Source organism: Pinus tabuliformis, chromosome 3_1 (genome assembly GCF_031772625.1).
Source record: "Pinus tabuliformis cultivar Carrire ecotype Pingquan chromosome 3_1, CPIR1, whole genome shotgun sequence".
Taxonomy (NCBI): domain Eukaryota; kingdom Viridiplantae; phylum Streptophyta; class Pinopsida; order Pinales; family Pinaceae; genus Pinus; species Pinus tabuliformis.
The window spans coordinates 587146801-587169862 of NC_142301.1; the positions used below are offsets into that span (position 1 = coordinate 587146801).

A 23062-nucleotide genomic window follows, 5' to 3' on the forward strand; every position below is an offset into this window, starting at 1 on the left:
GCAAACAAAAGGTAGCATGGTCAACAATTAAAGCAATAAAATAAATCACAAGGTCAACATTTAAAAGCATAACATAAAATAATTTAAAAATAAAATCCCACAAAAACTCAACTCCGTGAGTCTAGTGTTCAATGTGTATATATACATAAACCAGTCTAAGACTCTTCCAAGGTTTATGGAAAACTTGAAGTCTAAACATCCCCTAGAAAGTTCATAAGGGAATCTTTTCAATATACATGTATCAAGGAGCTTGAGGAACTTCTCCCTCTTCCTTCCCAACATTGTGCACTGCTAATTCATGTCCCTATGGTTTGCAATGACTACTTTCCTTGTTTTCAAGCTTATGGGGATAATCCCTTTTTAAGTGCTCACCTCCACAGTGCCAACAAGTGATCATTTTCCTTTTCTTTTTTGCCTTATGAGGCCTCCTTTTGGCCCTGTCAATGGGACATTTGTCCACATCTCAGAGAGTTGAAGTGTGTTGCAATAGTCCTTGTATACAAGACAAGTTTTGCATCATCGTGACGCTCAGCCTCACCTATTTCCTTTTCCCCTTGATAAGTTTTTGATTCTATACCTTATATCTCTTAAGCTCATCCTCAAGTCCTTAAAGGCCCCTACTCTTCCAAGGGAGTTTGCCTTTTCTATTCATGTTGAATTCCACTGGCCATGCCTTTACTTTTATTGAAACTGAGTCTTCTTATGTGTTGTCACACACACTTAGATCTTAGTGCATTAATAAAATATAAATAAATCTACCTCATTTCCATGCTAAACCAAGCACGTTACCCTGCAGTTGTTCACACATCTTCAAAACTACTATCAGTCATATGTCTCAAACCAGGTCACAATTTAAACATATACATCAACATGGTTTCAAAAATTAGATATGAATATATGTATATAGTAGCATGTTTACCATCATTCCATCACATATTTTAGAAATCATCTTTTTTACCAAGACCATCAACATTAATTAAAAATCAACCTCTCTAGTGAGGTTACCATTACGAAATTTAAAGCAAATAACCCTTTTAAAATTTTAAAAGTCTTCCTTCTTTATTAACCAACATTATCAATTTCAAATATCAACATTCTTGATAATTCCAACAATAGCCATTAAGTTCAACCCTTTTAGTAAGGCCAGCCACATTTGTTAAATTCAACCTCTTTTCTAAGGTTAGCAATAATGGCATCTGCAATTTTAAAAGGGTCAGTTAGAAAGCCATCTAACACATCAACATCTTCCATCTTTATAATTTATAATTTTCATATTTATGAAATGCATCATGGACATGCATGTAATTTGAAATCAACACATAATCCATTCAATCATAGTGCTACACCCAACACCCACTTGTACAAGCAAGCAATCGACATACAACCAACAATGACAGTGCTACAACCAACAACCACTTGTACAAGCAAGAAATCATCAAAACACATCACTCTCTAATAGAGTCACAGAATATCATGCCTCAATAAACTGAGGCTTTTTGCCACATAACATATAGACCATGGGATTATCGCATCCCAATCAGTATCTATATATATATATATATATATATATATAAACACCTAACATTCAACTAAATCAGGCAATTCTATGCAGACACAAACAACACAGGGATTTCCCCAAATCCCTCATATCTTATGAAAATTTACATGCAAAGTTCATTCCAATTCTATAAAGGGACACTATTTAACCAAAAAAAATGGTACATTACAAACTGCTAGACACACAACCATGCATTCAATTCCTGCAACAAACAAAGAAATGACAAGCATCTAAGGTCCCAATAATAGGTTTTCGAGACCTTCAAGATGTAAGCAACAATACACATATGATGTCAATCCATATTTTCAAGACAATATGTCAGGAAAAATTATTGAAAGCATCATGCAATCAACAATCAAATTCCATAAGCAACACACAACCACATTCACACTTCAGTCACTACACTCAAAGCTAGAGCTCCACTTCATCTCAAGAGGTGTAAGCATTGAACCTCCTACTCTGACTTTACTCTATAATAGAGCTCTAATATTTCATCCCAAAGGTATAGCATTGAACCTTTTCTCTAATACCACTCTGTTACATACCCCCTTCTATCCCATATTTTGTACTAAGGGTAGAAGAAGGTGTTATTATGATTGACTCAACCTCTAATGTCCTGTTATGGAAATGGGGTCTAAAAATTTCATCATTTTTAAAACTCCTCAAAACCCAAAATAAACATCATCATTGCTTTCATCTCATCGAGAGTTTTCTGGTGATATAAAATTTTCCCCAATCTAACTCCTGGATCAAAATATATAGCTATTTAAAGATTCAACCAATGACCTCTTGCCACATCACCATGTTCTACTACATGACACCCATGTGGCATTCCACATTATTCCATGTCAATACACTATGTGGTTTAATATTAGCACACCACCCCGTGGCGTAGGTCATATCACCATGTGTGACCCCCTTCCGGACCCTTCCCAAAGCTTGATATATATATATATATATATATATATATATATATATATATATATATATATATAAGCCATGCTATATGGCATGCACTTTCCCCCTTTGAAAACTGACGACCACAATCACAAGAGGGATTGACGACTGAAATTAAAGAAGGATCACCCCTAGCATAAAATCCCTCACCCTTTTCTCTTTGAGTCGTTCGCAAAACCATCAAGGTGCATCAGCATCATGGTGACATCACCATTAAATTCCCCGAGATAGAATTCTATTTACGACATTTGCTAGGAATTTCTCTATTACCCAAAATATAAATTCCCTAACCCTTTATCATTTTGCTCCTTTGAAAACTACCAGGGTGGTGTTATCCTGGGGTGATTTCATGTTTACGTCATGTATCCCACATGTCATCCATTTTTTGGCCATTTGGCCCCTCAAAATGGTTGAATTCAGATGCCACATGGCATGCCACCATGGTTCCATATCAACCTAGAACCCACATTATCTGCCACATGGCCCTGGGTCCCATCTAATCCCAAAACAATTTCCTCGAGCCTTTCTCATGTTTCCCTCTTCATGAAATCACTAGGGTGATGTCATTCCCTTATCATGTTGACATCATGCTATCCATGTGGCCTCCTCCAATAGTTCCATGTGTCACCTATTCTCATCCCAGATGGTCCCACCCAAAGGCTGAATCAGGTTTCCACATGGTATGCCATCATAGTGCCACATCAACCTTGGCCCACGTCAAATTCCATGTAGTCTGGGTCCCACCCAACTATTGCTTTTGCACCCAAATCAATTTCCACTGGAGATGTGAATACCTCGGGATGTAAATTTTTGGGGAGTTTTATTCTGGGTGCACAAGGTCTCCATTTAAAACTGCCAGGGATCATGATTTAGTATGATGGACATAGGCCCCAATCACATGTACTTGATTGAACCACCCTCCACCTTAACCAATTAATGGTCCTTATACAATGGAGAAACCGATAGTCAAGATCAAATGAGGCCCCCCTTCCCCCTTTTGAATTCATGGTATGGTCCTTAGTCATGGTTCCTTCCCTTGGTTCCATGGTCCCATATCAATGGTGGAAAATCAATCAGACCAAATTGACGAAATGAGGGGGTGACCCCCTAATTTAAGCATGATATATTAGAAATCATTACTAGTTGGAATCATAGAGAAGTATTAGAGACAAGTCCAAACGTCCATTGGAATTATCTAGAGGAACATCACTTTATATGAGAGTAGGTAAATATGTGTATAGGGAAGACCTTGAGGGAGGGGGCAGGGTGGGTGGTTTTTCATTAGCATTGCACCCCTTTGAAACCATGGCACTAATAGGAATATTATCTTTTAATAATGGAAGGAACTACGAACTTCACTTTTCGACAAAGTCGATTGCATACTCCTTGGGCTTTGCCATATATGTGTATATTGAAGAAACTATCCTTCTTGAGCTTTGACGCCCACGTGCCGAGGTATATGTATGTATGTATGTATGTATGTATACATACATACATAAATACTATATATATATATATATATATATATATATATATACACACACACACACAACCTGTTGCTTATCGTTGACATGACTATCCCTCCTGAGCTTGTATTTGAAGCAAAAGTTTTCTCTCTTGAGCTTACATTCGATACAAGCTATTCCCCCTAAGATTTACCACACTCGGACTAGTCCACATGCATGTAGATATGTTTAAATATACATATATCTAGTTGCCCCTCCTAAGCTTATGCCCATATATATACATATAATTGAAAAGGGGCCTCGTCGAGGCTTCTGGCACATAGCCCATGCCTATCCCTTTTGATCTTGCATTATATTTATATATGAAATTAGGGATGTCACAACACTGGGTTGCTTGGTAAATCCCTCCAACACTTAACCATTTACACTATTATGTGAATCATAACACACGAATACACATATACATATATTTTTACTCACCACTTTTGACAATTATTCAATAACCTATTCCTCTGAAGCTTTCCATACATATGTAGGATTATACAGACAGGGATGTCCTTGGATCCCTTCAATAATAGCCTATCTCTCCTAACCTTAACTATGCCCATTTTGAACACTTAGAGAATTTATGGGCTATCACTCCTAAGATTTTACAATGTATATACAAGCTTACATATTTATTTATATATGTACAATGTAATACAAGAAATGCATGTTCAAACATGGATTGCTATTACGATTCATTTTAATGCAAAAGATTAATCATACTGTAAAGGCTCACTCATCCCATATATTCATGAAAATAGATAAAATTTTAGCTCAGAAATAAACATAGAATTGGCCATACTACATCAACGACATAGGAGCCCAAAATAGTCCTCAAAAACTTGACGGAAGGGACATTTCTTGACATCAATACATGCATTTAATACATAGTGAGTATTAACACAATAATCACAAGCACAAAGGGCTAGATAAGCACTTATCTTATAATGAAGGACTTGGAAACTTAAATTGGGACTTCAACTCTCCACCCAAACTTACATTAGCCTGCACTATAACCTTTCTTGCAGGCAATCAACCCCAAGACAAATTTCAGAGCTTGAGGAAGGGATATCAAAGGATCTAACCACATACTCAATACCATTGGGAGTCGAGAGATCCTCCTATCTTCACCCAACAACTAGTTTCCCTTGAGAAATTACTGGGATCAACCCTTCAATGAGTTTTCCTTTCTCTAGAGCAATAATGTTATGTTCCTGCCCATTCAGCCAATGTCATATTCCTATCCTCTTTGTTTCCCATGTATCTATACTCTTCAACTCCTCTAGAAACTATCCTCTCTATTATCCTCCCTTCTTTTCTTTTGTTTCTCCTCTTCTTTCCTTTTTTCCTTTAAGCATCTCTCTGAAGTGTGCTCTTGTGTGTGTTTTATTTGTTGAATGCTTCCCCTTTTCATTGAGTATTTTTGGCCCAATTCTATGGTATTCTTCCTTGATATCGTGTGCTCCCCCATGATCCTCATTTTCTCATTCTCTGACCATGGTTTTGCTCTTGTGTGTGTTTTCTTTGTTGAATACTTCCCCTTTGCATTGAGTATTTTTGGCCCAATTCTATGGTATTCTTCCTTGATATCGTGTGCTCCCCCATGATCCTCATTTTCTCGTTCTCTGACCGTGGATTTGTTGCATCTGTTGGTGGTTGTGTGTGTGCTTTCCTTCTAACACAACCCACTCCTCTTAATTAATATTCTTGTCCATTTTTCATGAGGACATGTCCAAGTAGGGTGTGTCTCTTGTCCTTTTTTCCTTTAGCTTAATTATTGTGTATCCATCCCAATTAAGGCGCACCATTCAACCCATGACTAGTATTAATAACCACTTCCTCTAAATTCCCATGCAAGCTCCTCCCCGAGATCTGAAATCCTTGTCCCATTTCTTAGCCATTTTAATTATTAAATAATGCTTACATTGTTTACAATAAGGGGAATTATCCAAGGGCTATCACAAACCTAACTATATAGCATGGAAGAGCTGAGTTGATCTATGGAACATGAAATCGTGGAACATAGAGTGAGGATTTGTGTGAAATCATGGGGATGGATCATGATAACAAAGTTCAACTTGGAAGCCACGTGCCAAAAGAGGAGTTCAATTTAATGATAAACAAGTCACTAATCATTTTTATTCATTTGAAGATTGATGAGCATGTATGTGAATTCATACGTCACTGCACCAACAAATAAATTCATTGGTAGGAAGAAGAAGAAGAATGATCTCTCATGAGATCTTTGCTAGCAGATCTAATTATTTTTGTGGTGGATTTGAATAGAAAATATCAACGAATTCAACAGCCCACATGTAGAAATAGAAAATAATCCTAAATAAATCATGTGTCCACCTTAAGAAAGGATGATGATCTGGAATTTGTTGAGTGCAAGGTTTCAAGCTTTGGTGTAGAAATTGAAAAGAAATGTTGTTGGAACTACCACTGGTTCATAAAATGGGTTTTCAAAGACAAGATAAAACTGACCAAATGGAGATCGATGCCAAGATGAGAGTCGTTATCTTGAGGTTCCCCATCATTGTAATTCATGAGTTTCTATTTGTTATCAAGAGTTGGATGTCATCTATAGACATGCTACTATAAAGCACATCAAAATTAAAAGGATTAGGGAGTATGACCATGCAAATGAGGAGCCACTATGAAGGAGCCTACCCACAACAAGTAGCATGACATAAAGAGAAGCAGGGATCACCATATATTTGAATCAATAGATAAGGCAATTATTGGGCTATCAAGGGACAATAATTGTGCAATAACATGTGTTTGACGAATAATTTCCTTTTGCATATAGAAGCAAACTCCCTAGATCTAGTGGCTTGATCTAGAAACAACGGAGATAAAAAGATTATGCTTTCCTTAGAGAAGTTTAGAATATGGAAGAAATACTTACCTAGAATCCAACTTAATCTCTCCTATTCTACTTACTTGTAAGCTCCAACTCCAACTTTAAATGCTAAAAGTGGAACCTGCAAAACAACTAAAATAAGCAAGAGAAACAAAACACATAAATAACATATACTAACATCTCTAAACAATGAGTCAAGAAGGCAATGTTCTACAAATGCATAAATGAGAGATAATTATAGGATAACAAAGAACTTTTTATATTGATGAATGTAGCAGAAGATACAACCCTTGTAGATCTTGACCTTGTAGATGTCTCTTGTTAGGTCCCATTAATATTAGTGTATTTCCTCATTGTTATTGTCAATGTATCCCCCTCATTGTTATTGTTGTGCCCATGTAGTCTCCATATTGTTATTATTGTGCCCCATAGAAGCCCACTATTGTTATTTTGTGCCCTTACATTATTATTTTTATGTTGGCTCTAATTATATTCTGACCCCTTAGACTCCTATATATAGAAAGGAGGTTTTTTCATTTGAATCATCCAAGAATTGTTCATTTGTGTAATGTAAAGGAGGTTACCCCCTTGAACAGGCTAATTTTGAAGTCGTCAGTCTATCTCTTCTTCTATTTTGTGAGTTGGTTTCATAACATTTGGTATTAGAGCTTTGAATTCTAGGGTTCCGCTTCTTCAAACATGCCATATTGGAATTTTCGCTATAACATTTTTTCTATGAGTCTTCATAAGCTGAAATTTTTATCATGTTGAGTAGAAATATCAAAGAACTTTATGTAAAAATCTATGATCCTCGTTTGCTATATTTTCGGAGATATGCTCTAAGGAAGTTAGGATTTGTGTGGGCTCCATAATTTTGTCTCAAACAGGTGACCTAGGGAAACTTATCATAATGTTTTTTCTAAGAAGCTTCATAAGCAGAAATTCTTACCACATGGAGCTGAAATCCCAGAGAGCTTATTGTTAAAAATTCATATATTGATTCGCTATTTTGTCAGATATATGCTTTGAGGAAGTTAGGGTTTTTGAAGACTCCAAAATTCTGTTTCAAATAGGTGACATAGGGAAAATCGTCATAACTTTCATTTCTGGCATCGGATTTGAATTCTATAAAAAGTGGTTGAAATTGCACGGATGGTAGTGTTTCATGTAGTAATTTCAGGGCCAAAGGTTGAAATATGGATAGGTGGAATATCGTACAACTTCGCTCTATAGAACTAGTCCATAATCAGGTCATCATGGGAGATTTGGCATAACTCTTTCTTGAAGAATCCAATCCCAATCAGACTTGTGGGGTTGGAAAGAGGACTTAGAGAGCTACCATAGGAAAATATTTCATAACTTGGAGATATGAAATTACAGATTTACAATTGTTTCAATATCAAGCTCCTAAAAGAAAGAAAAATGTTTGTATTTGTTTTTTAAATTGCATAATGTTTGTTTGAAAAATCAGTTTGAAGTGATTCAAAGGGCATAGTGAAGCATAGATATCATTGTTTGATTTCAAAATTCCTCGAAGCAAGATAATGGAAACACCTAATAATCAACCAGAAATCTCTACTATGATGCATGAAGAAGAGAAAGAAGAAATGAATATGACCATATCTTGTAATGCATTGGCAAGAATTAACACTCCTAAAACTCTCAAGATAGAGGGACATATCAAGAAGAAAAAGGTAATAGTGTTGATTGATTCAGGTAGTACCCATAATTTTATTCATTGTAAGATAGCCAAGGAATTGAATTGCTTCCTATATCCAGCACCAGAGTGTCAAGTAATGGTTGCTAATGGAGGAACCATAAATTGCTCTAGAACATGCCATAATATCAAGCTATCCATGCGATAATATGTATTTAATAGTCAAATTCTTTCCATTCCAATGGGTGGTGTTGAAGTTGTACTAGGAGTCCAATGGTTACAATCTTTTGATACAATAGCTTTTAATTTTCAAGAACTTTTCTTGAATTTTTTTTGGGAAGGAAAGGAAGTTGAATTAAGAGGTATCGCAGGGAAACTGGGAAAGATAATCAAATCTAATGGCATGAAAAATCTTCTAAAGAAAGAACAACGAGGTGTAATTGTACAATTATGTTCACTAGAGGTTCAAACATCGAAATCATATATTTCTCCAAATCTCCAAAAAGTCTTGGACAATCATTCTAAGGTTCAAGTTGTGGAAGATCACATCAAGCATCAACAACAAGTTCTCCAACTCTTAAAAGATAAACTCACTTTGACGCAGAATAGAGTGCAACAACAGGCATATCAACATCGCAACAAAAGAATTTTTGATGTAGGTGACTGGGTATTTTTACAGCTACAACCATACAAACAAATGTCCCTCAGCAAGCTAAGAAGGATAATAAATTATCACCAAATTATTATGGTCCTTACAAGGTGTTGCAAAATATTAGTACTATGGCATACAAATTGTAGCTTCTTGCATCTTCCTGAGTGCACCCAGCTTTCCATGTTTCATGCTTAAAGAAGGTTATAAGTGACATGCTCCCAACTCAAACAATATTACCAAAACTCAATGAGGAAGGAAAAATCATATTGGAACCTGAACCAGTCACGGAAACAAGAACTCGATAGCTACGAAATCAATCAATTTCAAAGTATCTCATCAAGGGGAAGAAATTACCCGCTGAAGATTCCACATGAGAGGATGAGAATTTTATATAGAAGCATCTAGAACTACTCAAGCATTGAGGACAACACTTTTTAAAGGGGAGGGGCATGTTAGGTCCCTATAATACTAGTGTATTCCCTCATTGTTATTGTTAGTGTAGCCCCATTATTTTTATTGTTGTGCCCATGTAGTTCCCATATTGTTATTATTATTGCCCATAGAAGTCCACTGTTATTATTTTTGTGCCCTTACATTATTATTGTTATGTCGGCTTTGATTATATTGTGACCCCTTAGACTCCTATATATAGAAAGGAGGTTCTTCCATTTGAATCATCCAAGAATTGTTCATTTGTGTAATGTAAAGGAGGTTTCCCCCTTGAAGAGGCTAATTTTGAAGTCGTTGATCTATCTCTTCTTCTGTTTTGTGAGTTGGTTACATAACATCTCCCAATTATCTTGTCCTTCCTTTGCCACAAATCAAGGCTTCAATCACAAGTCAATTGCATGGATGGATAATGGATTCTTAGGCACAAATCAGCAGCATGAGGGTGCAACTAAGAGTCTCCAAAAGCCAACCCAGACTCTATGGGAGGCAGTGAATTTATAGGGTAAAAGAGGTGGTTTGTGATTTACCATTCTAGGACTTAGATCCACATTAGAGGGACGATAAGTTCTAGGGATAAGAGATAAGACCTTAAGAATAGGATTCTGAGATCGGATCCAACTGTAAATAGTTAAAACCACTCTGGAAGCTTCTAGAAAGAGAAGATTTGAAATTATTTTTTATTTTTACCGAATTCCAGGGGCCATCGCACTTGTAGTGAAGGAAACATGTGTTGGTTAGTGTAGTTTCTCTATGTACAACTTGAAACAGTGCAATTTGCATGAAGGTTAAGTGTGATAGGGCCAAAAATTAGGGTTTTGAGTTGTTGAACCCATAATTCTTAGAAATTTTAGGGAGAGGATGATCTTAGATTTGCAAGGGATGGATGAAAAATGTCAATGGATGTTGATTGATCTGGTTTCAAGGCCATTTGATTAGATGTGACAAAATGACCTGTAACAAATAGTCTTTGCTTGATGCTCTACCTAGCTATGGTGGTAGTGCATAGGGAGACAACTACGTGGGAAATTCCATTCAAGTGAAGGAAGGAGCTACTAGTGTTGTGCATGGAAGAAGTCATTGGCACCACTTCTTTAGAGGGAGGTCATCCATATTGAAGGAACTCTTTTTATATTACACCAAGTTTCCTAATAGAAGATACACTCTATTTTATGCAACAAGCTCAGAGGTTGCAGGATTGAATATCATTACACCAAGAGATGGCAGTCTCGAGTGGTCAGGTGCATGTGTTTCACATTCACTCTGAGTTTTGAAAATAATTGAAGTTGTTGGATGTCATGGGGAAATTTGGATTAGCGCAACGAGGTCAGTGTTTTAAAAGGAGGTAGTGTGCACATCATACAAGAGGAAACTATGAAGATATCACATCTGAGACTAGATGTAGATCTAGAACATGCCTACATGAAATACATGTGGAGAATAATTATGGGATTGATTCCCATAAATATGGCCTCAAAAAAATGGTAGTGGTTGATTTTTTGTGGGCTAGCTAGTGAGAAGAACACACAACAAAGCAACTAATGGGTGGTCAACCTTTTTGTGCAAGTAGTATGGGAAATTGTGTTGGTGTGTTCAAGTGCTAAGCATCATGTTGCATGAAGGAGAATTTTGTTGTAGGTATTGTTGTTTATCATGTGAAGGATTTGTGGGTTTGAGTTCTGGTAAGCATATGAGTGCCATGTTGTTTGTGAGTGAGTGTTGTGTGGAGCTGCAAGTGCATGGATATATGTTACCTCGTCAATGTCTAGGGGAATTATTTGAAGGTTGAATTAATAATAATATTATGTCACGTCATTGTTTCATTGAGAGGGAACCATTGAAAATAGAAGAATTTATTGACAAGAGAATGATGGTGTTGACATGTTGTGGAGTTGAAAATTTAGTTCATAAAATCAATTAGATGTATCACATATTTAATAAAAGAGATCATTTTTTGGTGATTAAGACCTTGATCCAGCTCAAAATTTTGAATAGGGGGATGAAAGACAATTTTAGTGCCATTGGAGGTGTGATAAACTTTTTTACCTAACCATTATTACAAGCACAAAGCATCTAAGGATCATTGAACCCATGCAATGTTAGAAAATTAATGAAATTAAGGCACACAATTAATGTTATTCAAACAAAAATAATCAAAGAACTTGCAATTGGGTAGCTACAAATACCATAATCTAGCATTCAAGTTAGAAATCAATCATATTCAAGCATTCAATTTTTCATGCAATAATTCCTTTGTAAGTATCAAAATCAAGTTGAATTGGAATTATCAGGTGCATTTTTTGTTTAACTTGACACCTATTTGAATCATTATAAGTCAAGGTTGAGTAGTTGAAAATCATACCATTGTAAAAATTACTAATTAAGGTTCTTTTTCAGTGGTCTATGACACCTCTACTTCTTGAAACAAAATCAAGAAAGTGAGTTCAAGAGTTCAAGTGAACGAGAAATTCAAGAGAGCAAGTTCAAGTGAATAAAGGAAGCAAATTCAAGTAATGGAGTTTAAGTTGGAGAGTTCAAATGGAGCATAGTATTGAATTGTTTCAGTTATTGAATACCTTGATAATGAAAGATGAAAACAACACAACTGTTATGCACAAAATTACTCTCCAATCAATGGTAACTTGTCTGCAACTAAAGCGAGCTCAAGTTAATCTTCTCCAAACTAAAATTTAGCTTCTTCAAGATGAACTTCAATAAAATAATTTTGAAGTAATAACGGTTCATAACAACCCTCTTTTGAGGAGGAAAATGATCATGAAGGAGATGAAAATGGATGATTCAGAGCCACTTATCAATACAACTACAGGTTTAGAAGATTATGAAGTTTTACATGATCAAGTTCAACCTTCTCTTTCCAAGCCAATCATTAGACCTTGGGAAGAAATCCAGTATAACAAAAATCAGCATGGGTTAGGATATGAAAAAGATGATAACAACATGCATATTATAGATTATTCAAAATGAATCAAGTTTCAATGTAGGCTTTTTGGATAATGAAACATCAAACATTGCAATCGCAATCGCATTGATCACATGGAAGATAATTGTTTTTATCTCCATCTTTGTCACTATTGTGGCAAGAAGAATCGTCCATCAAAGAAATGTTCCAAAAGAAGAAAACCTACAATATTTGATTATGAATGGATTGATTCTTAGGAGTGGCCATCAACAACCAAGTGACTACATCAGTTCTACCAGATAGTTCAATCTCAAGTGAAGACAAATATTGTTGCTCATAGTGACAAGAAGATGGTACTGTCATGTGCCTAAAATATGGAGTACAATGGTGACAATATCCTATATCTTAAGAGGGAGAGTTTATAAATAAAATGAAGATGGTTAGTGGTAAAACAAAAACCACTTGTGGTCACTCCTTCCAGTTGACAAAGGGGAAAATTGATGATATTGAAGATGGTTGCCATATTGAAATTTTCGACAACACAATGAAATTTCCAAATGGGAAAGAAAACTTTGAAACAATTTTTTGTAGTTGAATCATACACATTATATAATATTGGGATGTTGATAGAGATTATGGCTGGAGGTTTTTTCCACCAATATTCTTGTCTCTTCTTCTTTTATTTATTGTGAATTGTATTTTATCAAGAGTAAGTTATTTGAGGAGTCTTTAAAAATTTAAGCCATAAATAATTTTCTTTTTACTAGAGGTTTAAACATATATATTTGAGATTCATATTCACATTATTTATATTTGGAATGGCCCCTTTTAGGCCTTGGATAATGATCAGGGAGGAGGCATAGTGGTGTTATCCATTTCATAGTTTCTAAGAATTGTTTTTACAACTTCAAGGAGTGGCCTAAGCAATTGTTGTCAATGGATTACTATGCCATTTTAGGAGAGATTTACAATTTTCTATGTTATTTATGTGATAAACCTCATCTCTACAAATAACCATTTATGGACATGGATGGAGACCTCTCTTTTAAATGCTAAGTGTATAATTGGTGGAAATGTTAATGTGGTTTAATGGAATGGTGATAGGGGGGAGAGGTTGGTTCTATGACTAATGATTTAGAGAAGCAAACTTGATCTAAGTGTAAACCTTTCTTAAAATACTCGACCCCAATTAGGGGAAGAAAGAAGATGACTACAATGGATGGTTTACTTGGTCCAACTTTAGATATGCTTAGAAAATTTTCATGCTAGTTAGATTAGATATATGGCCCAAGGGATGATATCTTCCTTTTAGGAATATGTGTTTGATTGTTGTATTGATTGCAACTATAGGTTCAAATCACCTACCCACTATGAATTTTATTTTAGTAGGGCATGTGGTGGACTCCAAACCTTCATATTTGTTTAAGCTTAATGCTTCTCATCTAGAGTCTGTATATTTCTAGGCTTTGGTTCATAGTGTTTGGAATCTTATTCCTCATTATGGGAAAGAAAAGGTGGATTTTGTGGTGGGAGGTGACCATTCATCGTGCTATTAATTTTATGAGGGGATGGGGTCACATTATTATACAAAATCATAAGAGAGAGATTAGGGAGGCCCAACAATAATTAGAGGAGGTGTGTATTCTCTTAGTGGAGGGCATGCATAACATCACCCTTAAGGAGGATTAAACTCAATTTGACATGATGGTTCACAAGGGGAATAAGTATATTGCTAGAGCGCTCAAGTAAGAGTCTAATTATAGTAGATTTAGGAGGGAAACAAGGGATCTAAGTTTTTCTTAGGCTTCTTGAAGAATAAAACGGCGGTTAACAAGGTTCTTGGTCTATTCAGAGGGGGGGGGCTCTTGTGGAGAACCAATTTAGATCCAAGCATGTATAATGATCACTTTCTAACTAATTTTTCTTATCACTTTCAAAATATTTTATCTACTTTCCACTTATTGGGGTTAGTAATCATTATTGGGGATGCCTACTATAAAGTATTTCCTCACAAAGTCTCAATAAGAGATTGTGATAGATTGGAATGATATTTTACAAAAGATGAGTTTTTTTCCCTCTTTGCAATGCAAAATGGGAAATCCCTAGGGATTTATGGTCTACCTTGTGAATTTTACAAGAATACGTGGGATAGAGTAGGGGAAGCCTTTTGCAGTCTTGCTTATGAGGTATTTTCCATATGGAATATTTTAGAAGCACTTGATAAAGATGGATCAAGATTATTTTGAATAATTCAACCAAAGATTGTATTGGTGGGAAACAATCGATAATTTTATTGAGCTTTCATTATAGAATTATTATCGAGGATTTAACTAGGATAGTCTAAGATGTGGGTTAGAAAATTTTTCACTTAGAGCATATAGACTTTATACAATGATGATTTATTTTGGATACAGACTTGTTAGCATGGAAGGCCATGGAGTAGGCCAAGGAGTTTGGTTTTTTTTTTTTCTCTGTAAAACTAGCTAAACTTTCAAATTATATGTACAAAAAACTTTACAAACAGAAAGACATGTCTTCCAGGGCCTGCAGAAGCACCCTGGGAACCTTGACTGTAGACTTGAAAGCTCCCTCGCAGGGGCAGCATCGACAAGACTTCTCATAACTTCTCATGACAACAAAAGCCCCCACCCAGGGGCAAAATCTATCAGAAACTCTGGGGAATAACATTACCTAGACCAAACATATAACTGCCCACGCAGGGGCTAGCTTCTGAGAGCGCATGATAGCCATGGCGATTAATGCATTTACTGTAACCCCACATAGACCTAACAGAAGTGAGACTGAACCAAAGACCAGACAAATTTGAACATAACAGAGACACAAGTAACAACTGCCAGCAAACATAACCGAATGACAAAATCAGAATACCCGTGGAAGCATTAATCCTGGAGTCGGGCGGTGGATGGAAGGCAGGCTGCCAGATGTTCTTCCGCCTCGTCACAAAGGCTTTTGTCTTCGACCACGTACGCCCACCCGTCACCTTCTTCGCGTCCTTCCCACATTTTCCTCCATACCTCTTCGTCGACGCCTGGAGGGGCTGGCCCCAATGGAGGTGAGAGGGCATGCGAATTTTGGTCCTCCTTGCCTCCGGCTTCAGATGATGGTGGCTCAGTTTCAGTGACCTCTTCCATAGCCAGTTCTTCTCCAACTTCAATTTCCTTTCCCGAGCCTTCCATTGGCATCTCCGTCGTGCCGTCTCCAACATCAATTTCCTTTCCAGAGTCTTCCATTGGCATCTCCAATGTGCCCTGAGGATTTCCATCCTCAATTCCTTCCGGAATTCTGGTGAATAAGACTGAAATGTGGGCATTGACCCCTGCAATGTCTGCAGAGTTGCCCAGAGTGAATACCACAGAGCCAAAGGCTGGAAGCACCGGCTTCCCTTCGCTGGAACTCCCAACCTCCATGAATTGTCTAATGGGGAGCTGGGTTGCTCGGGCTCGTCGATGACAGTAACAGCAACAACAATGATGATGCTCATCTGCTGCAGGGGCTCGTGAGGAGGAGCCTCTCCATGGTCCCCTTCTGCTGGGCTGTCGTTCTCGTACCTTAACCATGGTGTCCCTAATGCCTCCTCTGATTGCCTGAGAATGAACTTGAACTCGGTAGCAGTGCCAATACCTTCCCTTTTTGTCCTCTGGTGCACAGAACTCAGATTGAATTCTCCCTCTTGGTTCCAAACCATTCCATTTTCCCAATTGTCGTTGGTGGTATGCCAATTGCCTTCCTCTCTCGGACCAGCGGCAAGGATGGCCACAGAGACAGGCTTCAGCTGAGCCGCGGGGTGATGAAATCTCCACCGGCCTGAACTCACTGTGCGTCTGCACCCTCCAGTACTCGGCAGACCAATATTCCCTGCTCGACACATTAAGCTCCTCATATTCTGTTTCATTCCCTCGTTGCAGGCGCTCCATAACTGCGCTCTGCTCCTCCATCTACCTCTTTCCTCAGCCATCAATGGCATTAACTGCTGCATTGCGCGGATGAGGAGATAGAATGCCAGTTGACGGCCTCCTTCAAGGAGCCGTGGGTTTAACACGGGGTGGCACATGCTGGGCATGTGGCCCGCCCCTTCTCCGCACGTCAGCACCCGCATCCGGGGCTTCATTATCCCTGTGGATGAGACTCTCACATTCCTGTTTGCGTTGGTTGCTAGGAATGATGTCCAGGTTGCCCTCAAGGAAGGGCTGGTCTGAGTCTACCCCAATATTAGCAAGGAGATCTGCTATCTTGTTACCTTCTCTTTTTGTGTGATGGAAGGAGATGGCATTGTAATTGCGTACCTCATCAGCCATGCTGCTGAGTCTGGCTTCTAGTCTCCAGCTATTGGCTACCTTCCTGGCTTGCGAGCCATTTTGAATGCGTATGGCCATGTTTATCAGGATTTGAGAGTCGCCCTCCACGATCAGCGGTTGGAGATTATGACGTCTTGCTGCCAGTATCCCTTGCCACATTCCCTCCAGCTCTGCTGAGTTATTGGTGTCCCAACCTATATTGCCATAGTATATCTGCTGTGGGATTCCTTTGTGATCCCTGATGATACCTCCAAATCCTGCTGGCCCAGGATTACCTTTCGATGCTCCATCAAAATTGAGCTTGTATGAGTGTGTAGGTGGAGCTTCCCATCCTCCGTCTTCCTTGCCTTTGCAATTTGCTGTCTGCTGAGCTGTTGGCTCTTGTGGCATTTGCAGCCCCCAGTTGTTTAGGATGTTTTTCTCATTGTCTGCAGTGGGGAGATCCTGTTGAGTCCACGCTTTCAGTAGCATGGTTTCTTGGAGGTTATCATGCATTCTGTTCCATATGTCCTCCATATTTGAGCTGAGATTTTTGAATATGCGCCTATTCCTTTCCTTCCAAATATTCCATAGTAGGATGCCTGGGATTATGTTCCATAGGTGGTTGAGCAACTCACTGTTGTAAGGTCTTTTCGGCCATTGCCGAATGGTGTCTATGATGCCTCCCGCCTCTCTGCCTCTCCTTTGACTTCTGAATTCTACCTTCTCCCATATCTGAGTAGCAAGCGGGCAGGTATCCAGAAGGTGCTGCAAGGTTTCTTCACTTTGAAAGCAGTTATGGCATAACGAGGGTCCGTGGAAGTTGCGTTTCCTCAGTTTGTCCCAGGTGAGGATCTTTTTATGTCCCACCATCCAAAGAAAATGAGTTATTTTGGGCCAGGCTTTGAAGCTCCATATTCTTGCCCAGAGAGGATCCGGCATGGTGGGGGTGTCTTCTAATAGATTATAAGCTTCAGAAGTGGTGTAAGAACCCTTGGGAAGATAACCCCATCTAAGAATGTCCTCCCTATTATCATACCTTATGCTTCTCTTTTTCAATTCGCTTTCAAGGGCTGCTGCTTCCTGGGTGCTGGTTATGTTGATTATTTGGTTACTAGGTAGCCATTTCCTGAAGCCAGGTCCCATTTCCTGTATCCAAAATTGATGCACCTTGGCCTGCTGCTGCTCCTGTCTGCCATGAATTATTGCTGCCGGCAGAACATTTGAGAGTTTAGGTAGCTGGTTCCAAGCATCGCTCCAGAATCTGGCTTTGTGACCATTTCTTATTTCCCAGAAGCTGTGTTTCTGAATCAGCTGGTGGTTCTGTTTGGCCGCATTCCAAATGAGCGATCCTGGGATAGTGGGCTTGTATCTTATGAGCTCTGCTTGAGGCATGTTGTTGGTGTATTTGGCTGTCCAAATTTTTGCCCATAACTTGTCCTGATTTGTCAGCCATTGCCACCAGATTTTAGCGGTCATGATGATGTTACTGTGCTCAGGATCTCGTAGACCGATGCCGCCTTTGTGCTTGGACTTGCAGGTGGTGTCCCATTTTACTAGTGCCCATTTGCGGTTAGTAGCTGAGCTTCCCCAAAGAAAGTTGCGTTGCAGATTCCTCAGTCTCTTTAAGACCCACTTTGGAGCAGCCAGGATGGAAAACAGATAAAGGGGCATTGCTTGGAGGATGGATTTGAGAAGCACGGCTCGGCTTGCCAGATTGAGGGAACGATGCGTCCATAAGTTAAGCTTGAATTCCATCTTCTCAAGGAGGCTCCGCCAAGCAGGTTGCTTTATGGCCGAGGCTGTGAGAGGCGCCCCCAGATAAATGGAAGGGAGAGAGGCGGTCTGAAAACCAAGGATGCGGGAGACGGCAAGTTTTACAGAGGGAGGGGTATGGAAGAAAAATATTTGGGATTTAGTGTTATTGACGTGGGTTCCAGAGGCTTTTGAGAAGTCATTGAGCAAGGATTTCAGACATGAGGCTTCCTGAGCAGAAGGGTAACCATAAAGCATGGTGTCATCAACAAATTGTTGATGAGAGGAAGCTGGGGTATTATGAATGGAGATTCCTCGAAGTTGATTGGAGTGCAGAGCCTGCTTGATGTGTCTGCCTAAACCTTCCGCCATGATCACAAATAAGAAGGGGGATAAGGGGTCCCCTTGTCTGATTCCCCTGGAGGGTTTAAAGGGACGAGAGGGTAGCCCATTGACGAGAATGGAGAAGTGGGAGGAGGTAATAAGGCTCATGATCCATCTTACCCAGGTGGCGCTAAAGCCAAAGGCTTTCAGCATGTGCTGTATGTAGGACCAGCTGAGCTTGTCGAAGGCCTTAGAGAGGTCAAGCTTGAGTAACATGCCCGCTTGTTTGGATTGCTTGAGAGAGTGAATGATCTCATGGGAGAGTATGATACCATCCAGAATCTGTCTGCCCTCCACATATCCAGATTGCTCCGGAGAGATGAGCTTAGGAAGAAGGGGCTTAAGTCTATTGGCAATAACTTTGGTGATGACTTTGTAAAGGACGTTACAGAGAGCGATGGGCCTGAATTTGTCAGGGGTGAGGGAATTCTCCTCTTTGGGAATGAGAGTGATGAAGGTGGAGTTAAGAGATGGCAGCAGCCAGCGAAGGGCCCGAGATTCCTCCACTATTTGCCAGACCTCTACCTTAATCATATCCCAGAAAGCATGGAAGAAAGTAGTTGTAAAGCCATCAGGGCCAGGAGCCTTACCTTCTTTGAGCTGCGCCATTGCTTCATCAACCTCTTGGATGAGTATTGGACCCATGAGCAGTTCGTTTTGCTCTTCTGTTACTAGCTTGGGAATGTTGCTGGTGATTTTCTCAATCGCTAACCTCCGGTCCGTCATCGGCTCTTGGTGAACCTGCTGGAAGTGATTGAGGAGGATTTCCTCTATTTTTTCATGCTCCTCCTCTTTGGCCCCTTCCTGATTTTGGATGAAGGAAATCTTGTTGTGCATTCTTCTTTGCACTGTTGTGTTATGAAAGAATTTAGTGTTGCGTTCCCCTTCTTTGAGCCACCTGATCCTTGATTTTTGTCTCCAGTAAATTTCTTCCTGCTTCCTCCTTTCTTCGAGCTGATTATAGATGTGCTTTTCTCTGTCTAAGGTAGCCTCCGTATGCCCTGTGTTGATTATTGTCTGGTGGAGTAGCTTGAGCTCCCTATTGAGTTGCTGTTGGGCTTCAAAAATATTCCCAAAGGTCTCCCTATTCCAGCGCTTGAGGTGGCCTTTTAGGTATTTTAGTTTCTGTTGAAGCTGGAACATTTTGGTGCCTGCTGGAGGGACAAAGGAGGCCCAAATAGTTTTGACGAAGTCCTTGAATGCCGGGTGTGTTAGCCAGAAGCTTTCAAATCGAAATGGCTTCCTGGTGCTGTTCCCCGGTCGCTGCCAGTGCAGTGCTATTGGCCAATGGTCTGAGCCTGAGTGAGCCAAAATCTCCGCAGTGAAGTCCCCCCCAAGGTGCACCGCATTATCCGAAATCAGAAAGCGATCCAGTTTGGAGGCGATCTGATGTTTGCCCTTTCTGTGATTGCTCCATGTAAACGTTCCATTGCAGAAGGGCATATCTATAAGTGAGGCGTGTTGGATGAAGTCCTTGAAGTGTTCCACTTCAGGTTCCAATCTAGTTCTTCCTCCCGTTTTATCCTCGATTTTGGTAATCATATTGAAGTCCCCTGCAACAATCCATAGCGGGTGCTGTCTGTTAATGCTGAGCGCTTCGATGGTGTCTAGGAGCGCTTTTTTGCTGCCTCCGTCCTGCGGGAAATAGACATTGGACAAGTTTCCATGTACCTTTGTGCCTAAAATGTGAAAGGCAGCTTGAATGAGATGATGGGAGGCGTGGAAGTCAGTGAGTGCTATTGCCTGAGTGTTCCAGGCTATGGCAAGCCCTCCCGAGGCTCCGGTAGCATCCACAGCCACTGAATGGCAACCTGGCCAGGCCTTGGAAAGTATTCGACCCAGCGTGTGACTGTTACATTTGGTTTCTTGAAAGAAGCAGATTTGCGGTTTCTCCATCTTGATCATGTTTTTGAGCATTCTGTATTTTGCGGGGCTGTTGAGCCCTCTTAGATTCCAAGAGACTAGCTTCATTGATAACTGATTGGGGTGGGGCTGAAGTACTTCGTAAGCTTCGCGTATCTGCCTGAGTCCACTAAGACTTTGCCGACCTCTATTGTGCGTTGAAGCACTGTTTTTCGTCCTCTTTTTTTGAAATCTTTCGGACGCAGTCTTCCATCCCAGGTGCCTCCAGCTTGAATCCCTAGCTGCTGTTGGTGGTAAGCTTTGGAAATGACCATTTCCAGTTTTTCTATTTCAGTCTCAGCGATGGAGTCATACGCCTCTTTCCTGCATGCTAGCTCTAGCTCGTTGATATCCAAACCGTGGAGGTCTACACTTTCGGTTTCTTCCTCCATTAATTCAGCTTCAGTGGTATCTTCCTGTGCAGTCTCTGAGTTCTGATTGGGCTTCGATCTTTCATCTACCTCCATTTCTTTGAGGATTTCCACGGGAGCTTCCTGGTGCCTGCTTAGAATGGTCGGGATTTGAATGGGGGTTTTCGATTTGGGAGGGGGGCTGGAAGGGGGGTGGGTGGATGAGGAGGGGCGAGCGAAGTTGCTGGTGTTGTCCAGGGGCTGATCTTCTGGAGTGTCATTGAGGGTCTCAAATCTGTTCTTCGAGGCTGGTTTGTGGAACTTGGTAGGTGGAGCTTTAGGCGCATTCTGAGATTTTTTGTGCGCACGCCTTCTGTTTGTGACTTTGGTGAAGCCATCTTGCGCTGGGGACTCAGAGGATTCAGGAGGGCTTGCTTGTGCATTGAGTGGACAGTCCCTGAACAGATGCCCTAATGCATGGCATCTTCTGCACCTAAAAGGCACATGTTCGTAATCCAGGGGCTGGGTCCATTCCTCGTCTCGATGGGTGAGGGTAATGGATTCAGGAAGAGCTTCATTCAATCGGATATACACACAAATTCTTGCATAGGAAATATACTTACGGGTTCTTGTTTCTTCTGAAGCCCTGATGTATTTGCCAACTCCATTGCCTATGCCCATTAGGCAGTCTTCTTCCCAGTACTCATCCGGGAGGGAATATAATCTGATCCAGACCGGTGCCCAGGTGAGGTCCTCCTTGTCTGGGGTGAATCTGGGCTTCCAGTTTGTGATGTAGAGCCCTGCCGAATTGAAGAAATACGGGCCCTCTCCTAGGATCCGATATTTATCTTCTAGGCAGTAGAAGATAGCCGTGAAGAAACCCTTTGGCCCCAACTGGAGGGAGACATCTCCCTTGGGCTTCCACTTTGCTGCAATCCATCCATTTAGGGCACGTTCAGTTGGCCAGTACCCTATAAATTTCCCAATGATCGCATGCGCTGTCATGAACTCGATCCGGCTATCGATCTTGTCACCAGGCAGTTCGATTCGTGGCCTTACCTTGGCTACCGGTCGACAGGTAGAAGAGGTGACCTGGGGTTTGTCTGCATGATTCTCTTGTTCATCTGGCATTTCATTGTCGTTAGCCTGTTTGTCAGGTTCCTGTTGCTTCTTTCCCTTGCTGAAAATGTTCGGATCTACCGATCCAAAAGTGACTTCAGGGCCTGTGCTTTGCCATGAGGGGGAGGGCTTTGACGCCCCCCCCTGGTCGTGATCCATTGCCGTGCTCTGATCGTCTGCCGCTCTGTCCTTCTGCAACAGATCAGGTCAGAGCCTGTGCTCGATTCGCTGCGCCTGAAGCGCCGTCGAGGGCTTCGTCTCCGAACCCTAGCTCTCCCGCACCCTGGTTTCCCAGTTCACAAGCCAAATTTACAAATGTTGATTATTAATCTGTGTATCAAAATCAAATAAACAATAACCAGAAATAGTAAAATAGAGCCGGCCAAGGAGTTTGGTTAGTAGACAATCTTCCTAAAAATTTATTTTGAAAAAGGATATGACCGCATTGATTATACATTTATCACTAACATGTTGACTTTATTTTGGTTTGGTGAATATTGTGTTAGTATGAATAACACCTTGTTTACATTGAATCTTCTTTTGTTTCAATGAATAATGAGTTGTCCCCCTACATCCATCTCCATAGATATATTATATAAGGGTTCCCTTTGGCCCCTTGTCTCTATGTTTTGATAATTGATGCTCTTGATTATTTGCTAGAGGCATCTTGTCTTCAGGGTTAGCTCAGA

At 40.1% G+C, this 23062-nt stretch overlaps 1 protein-coding gene across 1 annotated transcript; it reads right to left on the reverse strand.

The window, feature by feature from the left end:
* Window positions 1-19780: 19780 nt before the first annotated feature.
* LOC149188367 (uncharacterized) lies at window positions 19781-20898 on the reverse strand. The gene is made up of 2 exons (XM_089409936.1): window positions 19901-20898; window positions 19781-19850 (listed from the first exon to the last, which is right to left on the reverse strand). The coding sequence occupies exons 1-2, from the start codon at window positions 20896-20898 to the stop codon at window positions 19781-19783; spliced, it is 1068 nt and encodes a 355-aa protein (XP_089266062.1).
* Window positions 20899-23062: the final 2164 nt, after the last annotated feature.

Bases quoted from the DNA above. Each gene is read 5' to 3' on its own strand.
- LOC149188367 (XM_089409936.1), bottom strand. From the start codon at position 20,898: ATGGAGAAACCGCAAATCTGCTTCTTTCAAGAAACCAAATGTAACAGT. The intron at 19,851-19,900 runs GTGGCTCAAAGA...ATAACACAACAG, and splicing joins AGACAAAAATCAAGGATCAG to TGCAAAGAAGAATGCACAAC.